This window comes from Branchiostoma floridae, chromosome 5 (genome assembly GCF_000003815.2).
Source record: "Branchiostoma floridae strain S238N-H82 chromosome 5, Bfl_VNyyK, whole genome shotgun sequence".
Lineage (NCBI taxonomy): Eukaryota > Metazoa > Chordata > Leptocardii > Amphioxiformes > Branchiostomatidae > Branchiostoma > Branchiostoma floridae.
The window spans coordinates 18,075,842-18,093,145 of record NC_049983.1 but is presented as its reverse complement, the minus strand read 5'-3'; the positions used below and the strand labels follow the sequence as shown (position 1 = coordinate 18,093,145).

Here is a 17,304-nt window from a genome sequence, read left to right as displayed (position 1 = left end):
CCTTGTGTGAAAATCGTCTTGATATTGGCATTCATGTCGTGCAGTATATGTGATCTTGACATACTACTGACATTACGATTAGACTGAGGCTATTATTGAAGTTTTGGGTTTTTGGTACACGCATGATCTGTTCGAATATCATACATATTAACTGGAAGCTTCGGACATGTAAGTGCAAGCAACAAGCTAAGATATACGTCGCCAACCTAATTCGATGGCAACAATCATCTTTCTCTTTTGCTCTGATGTTTTTATCAAATCTTAAGAAAGAACTTCTTCCTCTTAAAGATAATCTTTCAGTTGTTGATAATCATAACTCGGTCAGTATTTTTTAACTATTCCCTCTAAATGTCTTCTTCAAATACGAAACGAGATCGTTTTATTTGATAAACTTTATTCCTTTTAATTTAATGAATCTTTAAAGATCTACAATTTTTGATACTATTTCTCAACCATCCCCAGCTGCAGTCCCTCTCCTTTCTTCTCGGTGTGAGCCTCCAACCAAAGAGCCACCATGCCTGCCTACGGTCCGTCACTCATGGACCAGCCGTCCGAATGGTTCCTCGCGGGACAACCGGACACCATGCGGAAACTGAAGACGGCTCCCTACGATCCTAAGAAGAACTTCTGGGCTCCTGATAAAAAGGATATCTTCATTAGGGTCGAAGCCAAGAGCGAGAAAGGTGATGACGTCACCTGTGTGGCTGAGGGGGGAGCGGTGAGTTTGCATTTTTATCACAACTATGATAAACCGCATGTTTGATAGTTGTCACTGCTTTTTCTACTGTCACAACATCGGTGTTATGTACACGACGGTTTTAAGATAGATGCGGTACATCAAAAATCACCCTTCACACTTTTCATCATTCTCCTCATTTGTATATCTGTTACCGTGGCGCTACTATTTGTCAGATTTAGCAGTGTTACATGTACTTCTATGTCTTCAATGTATCTGAGATATGAAGTTTTGAAGTTTCGCATTTATTTATCCATCAGACTGTCGTCGTCAAGAAGTCCAAGCTGCTGCAGCAGAACCCGTCCAAGTTCGCCTGCGCAGAGGACATGGTGAACATGACCTTCCTGCACGAGGCCGCTGTGCTGGGGAACCTGAAGGAGCGTTATGAGAACACTCTCATCTACGTAAGAATATTTCATCAAGAGACCTACAACACTTTCTGAATCTTCCAGTTTGTAGGGAGACTCTCTTTTCAAAAAAGGCGATGATTCCTTAAATGATGTATCTTGCAAAACATATGAATGGATTCGTCGAGTTAGTATGGATCTACAACACCTTTTAAAACGTTGCCCATTTTCAGACCTACTCCGGCCTGTTCTGCGTCGTGATCAACCCCTTCAAGCTTCTGCCCATCTATACCTCGAACGTGGTGGACATGTACCGTGGCAAGAGGAAAACGGAGGTGCCGCCCCATCTCTTCTGCGTTGTGGACAACGCCTACCAGAACATGTTGGCAGGTGAGTCAGTTTGCTGATCAGAACACCTCTATCAAATGCTTGTAATGAACAGACCTAGACAGAAAATGATATTAGCAAGGGGGTCTTGTACAATTATTTTATAATTGTGGGCCGGGTGCTGTATTGTAATAGTATTTTTCTGGGGAAGAGGAGGATAAACAACTTGTACTAGTATATTGTTTCAAGTACATTTGTCCGCCTACCTGCTTGTTCAGTATTTTAGCGTAGCAATCTAAACTACTGATGTAAGGTCCATATATACGCTAGTTAGTTTGTCCATACTTTCGTTATCAGGTAAAAATGGGCCATCGGATATGTCAAAGCTCATACAATGTACCATCCAATAAATTGACTGAATCTATTAATTTGGTTTATGTTCTCTTCTCGTTCTTCCAGAACGCCAGTGCCAATCCTGCCTCATTACGTAAGATTCTTTTCATAATATTTGGATAACCGTGACAATAACATATTGTATGTAATTTATCAGTCGATTACTTCTATTTTATTCTAACATTTCCACATCAGCATTTCCTACATTTCCTAACCGGAAATGAGTGTTATATATCAAATGTTACATCATGTTTTTACTGCAGTGGCGAGTCTGGTGCCGGGAAGACTGAGAACACGAAGAAGGTTATTGCGTACCTGGCCATGGTTTCCGGAACTCCCGGTGGTGGCCAGGAGAAGAAGGTACGCAATGCGTTTGCGTTGCTCCAAGTTCTTTAAGTTCGACCAATTAGAACATTCGTGATGTTCTAATTGGCGCGTGTCACATACTCGTACGAACTGGTGCGTGTCACATACTCGTACGAACATGTACTACCATAGAGATTCGTGTGTATCACATAAGGTCCGTACGTTTTCGCATAGTGATTCGTGCGTATCACATACATGTAAGGTTCGTACGTTTTCGCATAGTGATTCGTGCGTATCACATAAGATTCATACGAATTTCAAAGGTTCGTGCAAATGTTTAGGCACCTGGCGATGGTCTATCCAAACCCATGGTAACTTTTATCATTTCCTTTGCTTCATCCTTTTAACAGATCGGTCTAGAGGAGCAGATCGTGCAGACTAACCCTGTACTGGAGGCTTTTGGTAACGCCAAGACTGTGAGGAACAACAACTCCTCCCGATTCGTAAGTACTTGGTAGACACAACCAGACTCCTCCAAACGACAGAATATGTACATTTTAAATTGATACATTCTAATGTTGGGCAAGAATATGCAATTAAGATCATTGTCATTAAATAATTGCCATTGTCATTGTCATTAAAGAATCGCGTCATTAATTACCCGTACATGGCCGATAGACATGTAACTATCTGCATAGAGTCGTAGTAGAGTCAGCAGGAAAATGAAATCTAGCCTTATTTTAATCTAACATTTTACGTTTGACAAACAAGTGATTCAAAGAACTAATTCCAGCAAGTATCTAGCCTCTTCTCCGTCAGTTACAATGTATATGTCGTCCTCCTCGACTTAATGACCAAAGAATTAGTTTTGCTGCATGCTGCATGTACATATGTATGGCAGATCAATATAATGTAAAGCATGTGACTGTATCATATATAGTGTGCTAATTAACAACACTGAGTAATCTTTTATTTTTATTGACCACCTCCAGGGTAAATTCATCCGTATTCACTTCACCAAACCCGGCAAGCTGTCCGGAGCTGACATCGAGAGTTGTAAGTACATTTCTCTTGACTCTTGCGAATCCTCAATCATGCAATGGTTCTTAACAAGACTGCAAGGAAACATATGGCGACATTTGGCACCGCGCGCGTATGCTTTTTTATACGATCGACTTGATTTTCAGCAGCAAATCTTTACCATTGGTATGAATATTATTCAATCCAATTAACCAAACACAATTCTTAAGATGGGACGCAAAAGAATTGTATGGGACTCGCCTTGTTTCATTTAGCAAATAAAAATAAGACGTAATACTAGTACACGTATCTGCACTAGAGTGCAGCTTTACAGATTCTTTTCAACATTATTTGTGAAAGTCAAACACGACTCACGGTAATTCATCCTGTTGCTAGATCTGCTTGAGAAGTCCCGTGTTGTGGACCAGCTGCCCGGCATGGAGCGTGGTTACCACATCTTCTTCCTCATCATGTCCAACGGCATCCCGGCTGTCACGGGTAAGTATGGTCGAATTGATGCCAGACATTGTTTGATATCATGGAGAGGACCTGAAGGATAAGCATCGAAATTAATTAGCTTAGCTTCCCTCATAATCAGCGCAACGCTAATATGAATACGAGCACTGACAGAAAAGTTATTTATATACACCATGTGCATTTCAACATGCGGTGAGATCCCGATAGAAGGCAAATAGGCCCGTGGTTTATCTTAATCAAACCCTACATTTACAAGTATCGCATAAAATACTTTTTTTTTTGTCATCCAGAGCGCATCATGACTGGTACGGACCCCTCCCTGTACCACTTCATCAAGGAGGGTGTGTACACCGTGGCGGGTATGAACGACCAGGAGGAGATGGGCCTGACGGACGAGGGTTTCGACATCCTGGGTTTCGCAAACGAGGATAAGAACAGCGTGTACGACTTCTGCGGTGGCATCCTGCATATGGGAAATCTGACCTATGCTGACAAGAAAGACCTGGCTGACTGCGAAGATCCTGCTCGTAAGTTCTAGCCAATTTATGCTATGCTATAAAATAATTAGGGCATCTGTCAGTATATGTTCAATGTCATTTAATTTATTAAAATAGGCCGTTAAGACAGACTTCTGAATTACTACGTTTTACGTTACAGCTGCGGAGAAGGCAGGCCGTCTGTTCGGCGTCGATGGCATGACCCTTCTGAACAACATCTTGAAGCCACGTGTCAAGGTCGGCAGCGAGTTTGTGACAAAGAGTCAGAATGCAAACCAATGTACCAACGCTACTTCTGGTCTTGCGAAGGGCATCTATGGCAAGATCTTCAAGTACCTGATCGACAAGTGTAACGAGACACTGGCTACTGAGCACGAGAGAGCCTTCTTCATTGGTGTGCTGGATATCGCTGGCTTTGAGATCTTCGAGGTGAGCTTTTAACAGGACAAAATAGAATACATATAGTAATGGTTGCGCTAATATGCAATTTATATCATGAAATAGCACTTTGTTCCATGATTAAGTGATACTTCGTTTTTTTTAACAAACCTTACTGTTTCAAATTTTCAACCTAGCTCAACAGTCTTGACCAGATTTGTATCAACTACACCAACGAGAAGCTGCAGCAGTTCTTCAACCACCACATGTTCGTACAAGAGCAGGAGGAGTACAAGGCCGAGCAGATTGACTGGGAGTTTGTCGACTTCGGTATGGATTTGGCCGCCTGCCTGGAGCTGATCGAAAAGGTTGATGGCAAACGTTATCTTAGAATATCAGAACTCTTAAAAAATGCATTTGTAATTGTGTCACATACAGAAATATATCCGACAACGGAGGACGTCATATTTCAAAGTACAATATTATCAACATGGTTAGCAACTTCCTTTATAACTAAGTCCTTATGGAGATCAAAGTTGCCTGATATCACAGGGGTAATACATAACCAAATACAATTACATGTTTTTACAGAAAGGAGGTCTGCTGCCAACGCTGGAGGAACAGTGCATCATGCCTAAGGCCTCTGACCAGACCTTCATCGAGAAGCTGAATGGTACTCATCTGGGCAAGCATCCCAAGTACGGCAAGCCCAAGCCAGGCAAGAAGAAGTACGAGGCTCACTTTGAGCTGGGTCACTACGCCGGGCCTGTGGCCTACAACATCTCCAACTGGCTGGACAAGAACAAGGACCCCGTGAACGAGAGCGCTGTCATCACCCTGAAGGGCAGCAAGAACCCACTCATGCCTCACATTTGGTCGGACTATCAGACAGCAGAAGAGCAGGCTGGTCAGTGTTGTCCTTTATTTTAGACAAAGAATATCAGTCCGCTTCGATGTCTTGTGCAATCTTTTTTTTAGATTTTTCATGCTAACGACATGTACAGAAAATCGTCCTTTGAAGCGCATCATTTATATTTAGTCCAATGTATCACCCTCTGCAGCTGACAAGAGTGGCGGTGGTGGCAAGAGGAAGAAGAGTGGCTCCATGCAGACTGTCACCAGTGTTCACAGGGTACGTCGGTTTACAGACAGATGATTACAAACTCAAAGACTAAAAAAGCGCATATGTCGAAATTCTACTATGTAGTACATGTTTTGTGTCATCACCCTTTAACGTGCATAGACTCCACTGATCTGCTGACTGAGTGTGTTGTATGTGTTTCCATAGGAGCAACTGGCTTCATTGATGGCCAACCTCCACGCCACCTACCCCAGCTTCGTGCGTTGCCTGATCCCCAACGAACTCAAGACTGGCGGTATCATCGACGGGCCTCTGGTCTTTAACCAGCTGACTTGCAACGGTGTGCTTGAGGGTATCCGTATCTGCCAGAAGGGATTCCCCAACAGGAGTATCTATGCCGACTTCTTCGACAGGTGACTTTAATGTTACTATGTCAAGATTTGAAAATGTGCTTAACTGTTTATATCGTTAAAGACCACTACAAATAAGTTTGTTGGACTTAATTATGGCCTGTTAAGTTCTAAAACAGCAGTAAAAGGTTTCAGAGAATACTAGTATGATTCATTCCAAATAATACCTGCCTGGTGGGAACACAGAACTGATAGATAATCATAGACTATCAATCTGGTCTAAGTTGTTAAATAATGGCATATACTGGCATGCATTGGTTCACAATCAATTGCCATTAAAAAAGAAATTAAGTGTACTCTTTAAACCCAGGAAAGGTTTTACAATGTTACAAATCAGTATACGCAAGTGTACATCATTCATATGTTTATCTTTAGGTACAAGATCCTGGCCGCTGACTGTTTCGATCCGAACGAATTCATGGAGGGTAAGGAAGCCTGCCAAATGATCTTAGACAAAATCCAGCTGGACAAGACCAGGTATTCCTGTGGTCTCAACAAGGTGTTCTTCAAGGCCGGCACCCTGGCTATTCTTGAGGAGATCCGCGAGGAGAAGGTTGACGAAATCTGGACAAAGATCACGGCTCGTGCCGCGGGCAAGCTTCAGCGAAAGAAGTACTTGAAGCTGTGGGGTTCAAGGTGGGTATTAGAAGTATAAAGATGGCTCAATGATCTGTATTCCATCTACAAGTAACTAATTCCGGTGCACATCATTTCTAATTCACATAGCTCTAAAATTCCCCTGCTACATTTTAACCAAAAAAACACAAAGCGTTAAGTTGTACACAGTAACATTCTCCGTTTTCCCGCAGAGCTGCTGTCGGCACACTCCAGCGCAACATCCGTGCATGGTTCAGGCTGCGCGACGACTGGTGGATTAAGATGTACAATGCTCTGAAACCAAAGCTGACCGGAGGCAGGGCAGAGGAAATGCTCAAGGAGACCACGGAGAAACTGAAGGTAGGGGAACTGATAATGGTCCTCGCGCAACTACCCTCCAATTTGTATCAAATTTGGTCTAAATGTGACTTGAATATGTGTATATCGTCCGTTCAGATTTCTAGCCCAATTAATGCATCCAGAATTGTAAATCTTAAACGTTACACTATGTAAGCATGGTTTTAACAATCCCTTTTGAACCACACAACCTTCCAACTTTTAGACTAATTCTTCATAGGTGTGTGTACGTATGTAAATACGTACACAATTCAGACTTTGTTCTTCAAGTCTGCAAAATGGTATACTGAATAAAGATTTTTGAATAGTGTATAACACCGGCTAACTCTGACGTTGTTGTAGGTCATGGTAAAGCAGTACGAGAAGGTTACTAAGGAGAGGGAGGAGCTACAAGCGAAATTCAACGACGTCTCAGCCGCAAAGGACAAGATTAATGAGCTGCTATTCAACGTAAGACCAACAAAAAAAATTTTCATAAGAGTACATAGTCTAAGGACGTTATAACGTCATTGCATAGTCGAACCAATTGGATGCAGTTCCTACTCATAATTCATCATAGCAAGACGAGATACAACCAAGGTATCAATGATTCTATAATGAATGCATGCGATCGTACCTTGTATTATTTCCTGCCTAATTCGAAATCAATCGCGCGAGACACCATACGCACAATTCAACCTCACTAGCCCAGAGGAAAGATGTATATGGACCAGTAGGTACTTCTTTCATATGGATTGTATCCCATCAATATCTTAAGTAGTGTTATCTTAATATCAACAAACTGTTCCAATTTCTTTCTTAGGAGAGAGACATCATGCTGAACGGCGAGGAGCGCGTGAACTCCCTGCTGAAGGAGAAGGCAGAACTGGACGCCCAGCTGCAGGAAATCGAGGAGCGCGTGGAGGATGTGTCCGACCAGAACAGGCAGATGGAGTCCAAAAAGATGAAGGTATGACATTAATATTTGTTAAAATCACATTATCTATGATTAATGGTTTCCTTGCGCAACCTTTAGACGTAGACTAGAAGACATATAAAGCTGCAAGATCAGTACTGCATGCAGTATCATCACATAGACATGGTGCGCTTTTATAGGTATCATAAATTTAGAAGCACGACCAGCTTCTACATTGTTCATTCATCCTCCAACTTATAACTTTTCTTCAATAGGCTGAGCAAGAGTGTGACGAGATGAAAAAGGAAATTGAAGCCATCACTCTGAAGCTGAACAAGAGGGAGAAGGAGAAGCAGGAGGTGGAGGACAAACTGCGCGCCATGACTGAGGAGGTGGCCGTGAACGACGAGCTGGTCGGCAAGCTCGGCCGGGAGAAGAAGAAGCTGGAGGAGCTCAATGCGGTAAGACACAGCGTCAATAATAATGACCAAAAGGAAGAAGAATTTGGGCGCAGTCTTATTTTCATAACTGCTAAATTTTCAGGGTCCCTTTCCTTCTTACAGATAGTAAGCATTCACAGAAATGTCAACATTGCAGCTCATTATGATTTCACATTATGGAATATTTCACAAATGTACTGTCAAACCTATTTCAGCAAACTCTGGATGACCTGCAATCCGAGGAAGACAAGACCCAGAACCTCACCAAGCTCAAAGTCAAGCTGGAGCAGACCTTGGATGACGTAAGAGCCAACAACTTCGTGTTCGAGTCGACTGATGGACTAGGATAGTTTGTACTTTTCTCAAATGTACTACCATATTCATCAGTAACGTCACCAAAGCCAATGAGTGTAAAAACTAATCATGCCTTTATATTTGTGGTATTATATATAGAACCTCTGGTAAACAAATCGTCTTCATGACTTTCTTTCAGCTTGAGGACAACCTTGAACACGACAAGAAGATCCGTGCGGATGTTGACCGCGTCAAGAGGAAGCTGGAGAACGACCTGAAGAACGCCCAGGATCTGGTGATTGAGCTGGAGCGTTACAAGGTCGAGCTGGAGGAGAAGTACAAGAAGTGAGTGAATTGCATCTAATCAGTTATATTGTTCAAATTTCATTTGTTTTGACTTCATTCAAATGTAAGTATCTAATACGCACTTCAAAACGATCCCTTTCAATGACCCATATAGGAAGGAGTTCGAGATCAACGCCCTGAACACTAAGGTTGAGGACGAGACTTCCCTGGCAACTCAGCAGCAGAAGAAGACTAAGGAGCTGCAGGGTAGGATCGAGGAGCTGGAGGAGGAACTGGAGACAGAAAGAGCTGCCCGTGCAAAGGTATCTATATTAAAAGATATATAGTTAGTAAATACTAAAACATAGGTATTCGTAACTTGATTTTAGAATGAATTTGCTTCTGTTACAGGATCGTGACAAACCCGTGCCATGATGGTGACGACTGCATCAGGTTACCTTTCAAACTTGCGAAAGACGGAAAAGCTGATAATGTACCAGACTATATTATTATTCTTATACGTTCATATGATTCACACCAAGCGTGGTAAACTCACGAATGATTATTCTTCTTTGAAATTCACAGCTCGAGAGGCAGCGTGCCGAACTCTCGCGTGAGTTGGAAGACATCGGTGAGAAGCTGGAAGAATCTAGCGGTGCCACAGCTGCCCAGGTTGAGCAGAACAAGAAGCGCGAGGCCGAGCTCCAGAAGGTATGAGATATTTGCATAGCTAGCATAAAAGGTGAAGCAAAGTAGAGTTTACTGCGTGTGGTACGGAAGAATGAAGAAGTGCATAGAAAAAAAGCGGTTTGCCTTCATTGTGAGGTAAAAGCAGAATATCTTATACGTCTTTTGACACATAGATGATATTGCTTCGGCCATTTTACAGGTTCGCCGTGAGCTGGAGGAGGCTACCATTGGCCATGAAGCTGCCACCGCCAGCTTGAGGAAGAAGCACAACGACACCGTGGCGGACATGACTGAGTCAGTCGAGAACCTGCAGAGGGCAAAGACCAAGCTTGAGAAGGAGAAGAACTCCCTCAGGGTGGAGGTCGATGATCTGGCTTCTAACGTCGAGCAGGTCACCAAGCAGAAGGTACATCTACTTTTGATATACTCATACCTTCGTTTCCTCTTCTTCTAGGTACAATGATAACCACCTGTGTGCAATTTCAGACACATGCAATGATATTGGTGATACGCATCATCGAATTTCCTATCCCTCATGTGATCAATGATCCATTGCAGGTCCAAGCTGAGAAAATGAACAAGCAGCTTGAGGATCAGTTCGTTGAGGCTAACCAGAGGCTGGAGGAGAATGGCCGTGTCGCCCAAGAACTGGGATCACTGAAGACACGCTTGACAGCCGAGAACAACGACCTGGGGCGCCAGCTGGAAGAGTCAGAAGGAGTTGCAAACCAGCTCAGCAGGTACTGATCACCCAAAAAAGAAATTGTCGAACTACGCAGGATATCGATTTAAGCTATCTTTATTTCCCACATAACAAATCAGCTAATGCAAATGCTTTGTCTTAAAACGTATAGGACCAAGAGCATGCTTACACAGCAAATGGAGGAAGTCAAACGCCAGCTCGAGGAGGAGACCAAGGGCAAGAACGGTTTCGCCCACCAGCTGCGTGCTACTCAGTCCGACTGCGATGCTCTGCGTGAGTCCCTGGAGGAGGAGCAGGAGGCCAAGTCCGAGATTCAGCGCAATCTGGCCAAGGCTAACTCTGAAGTGGCGGCCTGGCGCTCCAAGTACGAGACCGACGCCATCCAGAGGACCGAGGAGTTGGAGGAGGCCAAGAAGAAGCTGGCCGCACGTCTGCAAGACGCCGAGGAGCAGGTTGAAGCCGCCAACGCCAAGTGCGCTAGCCTGGAGAAGACCAAGAACAGGTTGGCTGGTGAGGTGGAGGACCTGATGCTGGATGTGGAAAAGGCCAACACACTGGCGTCTCAGCTGGAGAAGAAGCAGCGTCTGGTTGACAAGCAGACCGCCGAGTGGAGGATGAAGTGCGAAAATCTTGGTGGCGAGTTGGAGACATCGCAGAAGGAGCACCGTGCCTACCAGACCGAGCTTCTGAAGCTGAAGAATGTCTATGATGAAGGCATCGAGGCCCTTGATGCCATGAAGAAAGAGAATAAGGCTATACAGGGTAAGCTCAAACGTCCGCTATTTGTTTTGACAAACTAACAATTGGTGTCATGATACTGACTGTTGATATTATGATCGTCAGTGGGTTGCACTTGGCACTGTGCACGTTTTGTCTTCCCTCACCTATTCTGACATGTTACCAGTCGATTTAAGTCCTTATAGCTGTGAGTCCTAAAGTCTCTTCTAACCGCACGTGAATCCTCTTAACACCACATAGATTACGTGACGTATGACGACTGGCCATTGATATTCCCCTACAATGTTTTGTGGAATAAAATTATCGCCAGGAACATTTTATTTATTGATTCATTGGTTTGGCTGTTAACATCTTAAAGAGACCTGACTAACATAACGTTCCCTACCGATGACAGAGGAGATCAATGACTACAACGATCAACTTGCGGAGAGCGCAAAGAACCTCCATGAGCTCGAGAAGAACAAGAAGCGTCTTGAAGTCGAAAAGGAGGAGCTTCAGAACGCCTTGGACGAGGCAGAAGGCGCTCTTGAGATTGAGCAGGGCAAGGTGATCATTCACTATTCAAGCTCCCTCGTTTATTACACGTCTCTCTACGGATTATACCGGCCTAGAAATGCCTCTTAAAATATGTCTCTTAGACGACGATTGAAATGTGGGCATTGCAACATGTGATAACAATTCAGCAGTACTTTGTTAGAGTACGTTCCTAGTTAAAACTTTTAATCATCGAACTACAATGCGACTTGATGTTAATTTTCATACTTTACCACAGGTTGTCAGGACTCAGCTTGAACTGGCTCAGCTGAAGGGAGATATTGAGAAGAAAATCGCCGAAAAGGAAGACGAGTTTGAAAGCTCGCGGTGGGTAGCTTGCGCTTTTTACACGCTGTATAACAGAATAAGAAACGCCCAACATGACTTTGTCGGAGGCTTGGACCACAGGCTTGTTTTTAGTCTAATATCCGTAGTATGGATTTGATATGCACTCTTGTTTCATCAGCTCCTTATCCTTTTTGGCACTTTAGTAAGAACCAGAATCGCGCAATGGAGGGAGTGCAGGCCTCTATCGAAATCGAGAGCAAACAGAAGGGAGAAGCTCAGCGAGCAAAGAAATTCCTTGAAAGCCACCTGAACGACGTGGAGGTTCAACTAGAGACCGCCAACAGGTCCAACGCCGAGGCCAGGAAGAACATCGCCAAGCTGCACTCTCAAATCCAGGAAATGCAGGTAATGACAGAATAAAGAGTATAGAACTTTCTTTCTTGTTACCCATCTTATCAAATTGACAGTGCACATCATTTCATCACATGCAGCCCGACAAAATGAATTTGTTACAAACGTTACCGATGCATGAATTCTATTGTCATCGACACATATCTTTGAAGTATCAATTGCCTTAATTCATTGACGATGTATGAACTTTCTATGCTCACGACAGGTCGCCATCGACGACGAACAGCGGCAGCGTGATGAGATCCGTGAGCAGTACAACATGTCTGAGCGCAAGTGCCAGATGCTCGTCGCCGAAGCCGATGAGGTAAAACCCCGATGACTATTGCTGCCAATGTCGTCTCCTGTATCGAACAAAGTTGTCGACATCTTTTAGTTTTTTCAGACTATGTACCAAGTTGTATTACGCAATGCTCAATGAAAAAGTCGCAGTTCTGATTTACTTTACTTTAAATGTATCTCATATTTAAATGTATCTCATCTCATAGCATTACATTGAAACGCTTTGCTCTGTTAATTACGTCAAGGTCCGCGGCGCACTGGACAACGCAGAGAGGGCTCGCAAGGTCGCCGAATCTCAGCTGGTGGAGACCAACGAGAGGCTTGGTGAGCTGAGCACACAGAACTCAGCCCTGTCCGGACACAAGCGCAAGCTGGACGGTGACCTGTCGCAGATCCAGTCCGAGCTGGAAGAGGTCATCGGCGAGCACAAGAACACCGAGGAGAGGGCCAAGAAGGCCATGGCTGATGTATGTATGGTCGACGTGCTTTCTTCTTTGAGACCCGTTTTGACAAGTTGAACTTATCTTTCTACTGGTGTCAACATATTTTGATACAAAAAATGTTATCTTCATTATTCCAGACTTCCCGTATGGCCGAGGATCTGCGTGTGGAGCAGGAGAACTCTCAGCACGCCGAGAAGGTCAAGCGCACCATGGACGCCAACCTGAAGGACCTGCAGCGCCGCCTGGATGAGGCTGAGGCCATCGCACTCAAGGGAGGCAAGCGTGCCATCCAGAAGCAGGAGAACAGGGTACGTACGCGTTAAGATATGCGTAACATACTTCCATGTATCTACGATTGTCTTTTTTGAGCCCATGAAGAGGAACCACAATTAAAGTAGCCCCTATTGCGATGTACAACTATTCCTAATCCCAAACATCGTTTGTCTTGCAGATCCGTGAGTTGGAAGGAGAGATTTCCCAGCAGAACCGCCTGCACCAGGAGGACCTGAAGCAGCTGCGTAAGAACGAGCGCCGCCTCAAGGAGATGACCTTCCAGGCCGACGAGGACCGCAAGAACCAAGAGCGCATCCAGGAGCTGGTCGAGAAGCTGCAGCTGAAAATCAAGGCCTTCAAGCGCCAAGTGGAGGAGGCTGTAAGTATTTTCTAGATATCATGGAATGTACATACACGTCATCTGATTTTCCGATTATGACGGCAATTTTCTAAAGTTTAGTCAATGAACACCTGATCAAGTGATTTAATCTTGCATATTCTTCTGACTTTAGGAGGAGCAGGCATCGTCCAACATGGCCAAGTACCGCAAGGCCCAGCACGAGTACGAGGACTCCCTGGAGCGTGCTGAGATTGCCGAGGGCTCCCTCAACAAGCTTCGCTCCAAGGCGTCAAAGATGTAAACCACCGGTGTAAACCCGTTGTCATGCATCATGCAAAGGCCTTCAACCATCTTTGTCTTTGGAATTTATTTAATCTCTCTCTTAATCTTTTAACCTGAATAAACTGCAATTACCGAACCATGCTTTGCCTGCTGAGTCTGAATTAATAGTCTATTTTATCATACATACCAGAATTTGAGTATTATTTTTTCCTATAAGAATCCCATGAATGTGTGCGTGAAAGTGAATGAAGAGTTTAGCGCTACAGGTTTAAAGACTTATCACAATGCACTAGCTTGCTGACGATTACGTCAAGCTGTAGACTATACTTGAAACTGCTACAAAATCCGAAACTACCCTATGCTAATGTTGCAACTTAAGTACGTATATATGCAACCACTACCTTTTGTGTGGTAATGGCATCTCACCTTACAGTTCTATAATCAGCTGTAACCAATCACTGGGCTTCTTAGAAAATATCCTCAATGCCAAGGAAATACCGATTGCTATATGTCATTGGGTTATGTGATTGAGTATATTATTGCTGTTGATTACAGCACTTTGCGGACAACCTCTATATAAAATATAAAATAATCTGAGGGTACGGTACAGCTAGCTGAGATGACTGCATGCATGCTCCTAGTAAGCAATGGCGCAGCCGATACAGCTATCTCTGTTCTACATCCTTACCCCATTTGCCTGAAGTTTACTTACGTAGAAACGTCAATACTGAATGCACGTCTATTCTGAATAATAACGGGGGAGGGTATTGACAAAGTATATACATGTGATGCCTGCTCCTATCTTCAAATCGGAAATCACCAACTGTTACTGCGGTTGCTGAGAAACAAAATAACACTGAAGTCGACGTATAGCCTTTAATGTCGATAAGAACAAAAGTCGTTCGTCATTGGTCAGTATTTATGGAAGCAACAGGAAGGATCGTGGAATGTTGTGTGGAAAGGGGGAGAGAATAATGCATACGAAAATAAACAAAAGCAAAAACAATCAGCACAAGAAAAGGAAGTTAACAAATTGAAAGTATAGCACGACTGAAGAATGAAATGAGTACAGAATGTTACCTGGAAAACTGCACTGGTATTTCATTCCGAAACGACTCTTTATGACATTATGATATTCTTAGTAAACGTGTGTTTGCTTATGTTGCAAAATGTCAATTCCTGAGTAAAAGAGCAGCTGATTTCACAAAGGCATATGTGATAACTTTGGGCGTTGAGGACGTGTGCAAGTGCTGGGACAATTTCTGAATAATCAGCAACGGACGCAGTGTTGTGGTGGTATATGAAGTGTGGTGGTATAAACAGTCATTTGAGGGGGGGGGGGGGTAATAACAGGGATCGATGTCCAGCCACATCTAATGGGGGATGTGAAGAGGGACACATGGTACAGGACACCACCCTCGCAAATATTTCGGCAACGGAAAGTCCTCACATAAGCGAAGATACCACGAACACACTGGCGTAGGTTGCCGGCTGGAAAGATCTGGAAAGCAATATGTATTAAACAATAGGAGCAGTCAATTTCGTTTATATGCGGATTGCATCTACATTAACACAGTCTACGACACTACGTCTACATTAACACAGTCTACAACACTGCGAGGATAAGAAATAGCTCAGCTATATTTGCTGTGTAAAGTAGACAAGTCAAGTGAAGTACGTCGGTGACTTTCTACCACTAACAGTAAGCACGGTGCAGTAAGACTCTCGCAGCGCATAAATTCCGCACGACCCACGTGCACCATGATATTTTGCCACGCGTGCACGGTGGGTGACCGCTGTGACCACGAGCATCATGTGGCGAACCAGCTGTCATATAAATGTCATAGGCGGCCTGTTACTTTGAGAGAAGTACCGTTCGTATAGGGCGAAAAATAACTTACAAGGACTCACACAAAATGAAGATTATCATCTGCAAACTTCAGTTGCCTTTGTATACATATTCTGAACATGAAGGCACAAATAATCGAAGATCGCATTACCGTTTCTTAACGTTACATATATATACATTGATTCACCCACACTTTCCCTCTTGACATATGCTAAATGAAAATCACGCCTGAGTCATTTCTATGGTGAAAAATGGAGGGCAATGGCCACAATCATATTGTATGACCGATAATCGGTCATTGACCGCCATCATATTTCGGGACACATGTACAGGTCACGTAGGTCACATGGTGAGCGACGCGAAAGATTCCTGGAATTGACCGGATGCCGCGGTCGGGTCAACGATTTCCTGGGATTGGCCGTCTATATCTATTACTACCCCGTGACTCGAACAAGCACTAAATTTCAGATAAACTAGAAACACAAACTATCAGATTTTACACGAGTAACTACAACATGGGTGCTAATATCACCAAAATGAAAACAGGTCTACAGTGGATGTGATTCGAAGACAGGCGAAAAGTGTCAAAGATATGCATGATGTACAAAGCTGAACATTGGAGGTGCAAATGTAATCCTGCTTGCGCTTCAAGGCCTTACCTGCGTAATCCTTTAAGCTGTTAGCCTGGTTAGTTTATCAAGGCTCCCATACTCTCCCATCATAAAGCAGCCCTGGCAAACTGACAAGGATGATAGTCAGGCTATCAAAATGTAAAGACCTTCCAAATGTAATCCTACTTGAAGGTCTTCCAACAGACCGATAATAATTCGATAGTTTTAAAAAATCGTAACTTGCAACTTTCATTTTTTTTCTGTACACAGACCCCTCAAACATATAAACTGTGAAATACAGCTGTACACCGAAACGACCGTTGAACACTAAAACTTGAAACGTTAAACAAGCAACTGGAACTTCAACTCCCAAACGGAGGTCAAATACGGAAGTCAACTGCAACTTCACCGCCAGGGGGTGCACAAGAAACCGCCAGGGGGTGCACAATGTAGTCCTGGTCGGGACAAGGCCACCCAACAACAACAGCTGCCAAAACCAATCCATTATAACACGATACTTTTTATTCCAACACGTACACAGACACATAAACTGTAACATAATCGACCAAACTGAACCAAAATTAAACAGGTGCTTCAAGCAAATAAACAAACAAACAAACAAACAAAAACAAAAAACAACTCTTATTATCTCACCTGGCCCGATCCGAAGGAGTTTTACATGCGGTCCATCCTCATAAATTATGATCTCCAAGTGTGATATAATCATGTCGGGGAAGGGGAATACTTTCTTTCTCTGTTCTCTGACATTTTCTTTCAGACCACCTCATCCACACGCGATCATACGCCCCCCACCCGCACACAAAACAACAAACAACAAACGAAAAATATGAAATATTTATGTAGATGCCGCACTGACGCAGAGAACTGGAGATACTACGCCTAGCAATTCTATAATGATAACAATAGCATTCATAAGTCTAACATTTCCGAATCTCCAGTGATAATCAACAATGGGAGGGCCATGTGGCGCGCGCGCGACTGAAAAATCAACTGGTCGCCATC

General features: G+C 43.6%; 1 protein-coding gene across 1 annotated transcript; it reads left to right on the top strand.

Moving 5' to 3' along the window:
* The first annotated feature begins 436 nt into the window (after positions 1–436).
* LOC118415479 (myosin-7-like) lies at positions 437–13,962 on the top strand. Its single transcript, XM_035820134.1, has 34 exons — positions 437–718; positions 997–1,140; positions 1,317–1,473; positions 1,870–1,897; positions 2,067–2,163; positions 2,520–2,612; positions 3,102–3,165; positions 3,526–3,627; positions 3,897–4,133; positions 4,264–4,532; positions 4,679–4,849; positions 5,073–5,388; positions 5,543–5,613; positions 5,770–5,975; positions 6,348–6,608; positions 6,782–6,929; positions 7,269–7,376; positions 7,729–7,875; positions 8,097–8,282; positions 8,477–8,563; positions 8,755–8,900; positions 9,016–9,163; positions 9,426–9,551; positions 9,730–9,936; positions 10,089–10,270; positions 10,385–10,995; positions 11,366–11,517; positions 11,744–11,832; positions 11,997–12,198; positions 12,410–12,508; positions 12,729–12,950; positions 13,064–13,234; positions 13,378–13,578; positions 13,712–13,962. Exons 1-34 carry the CDS (start codon positions 515–517, stop codon positions 13,838–13,840), a joined length of 5,781 nt encoding a protein of 1,926 aa, XP_035676027.1. The 5' UTR covers positions 437–514; the 3' UTR covers positions 13,841–13,962.
* The last annotated feature ends 3,342 nt before the right edge of the window (positions 13,963–17,304 follow it).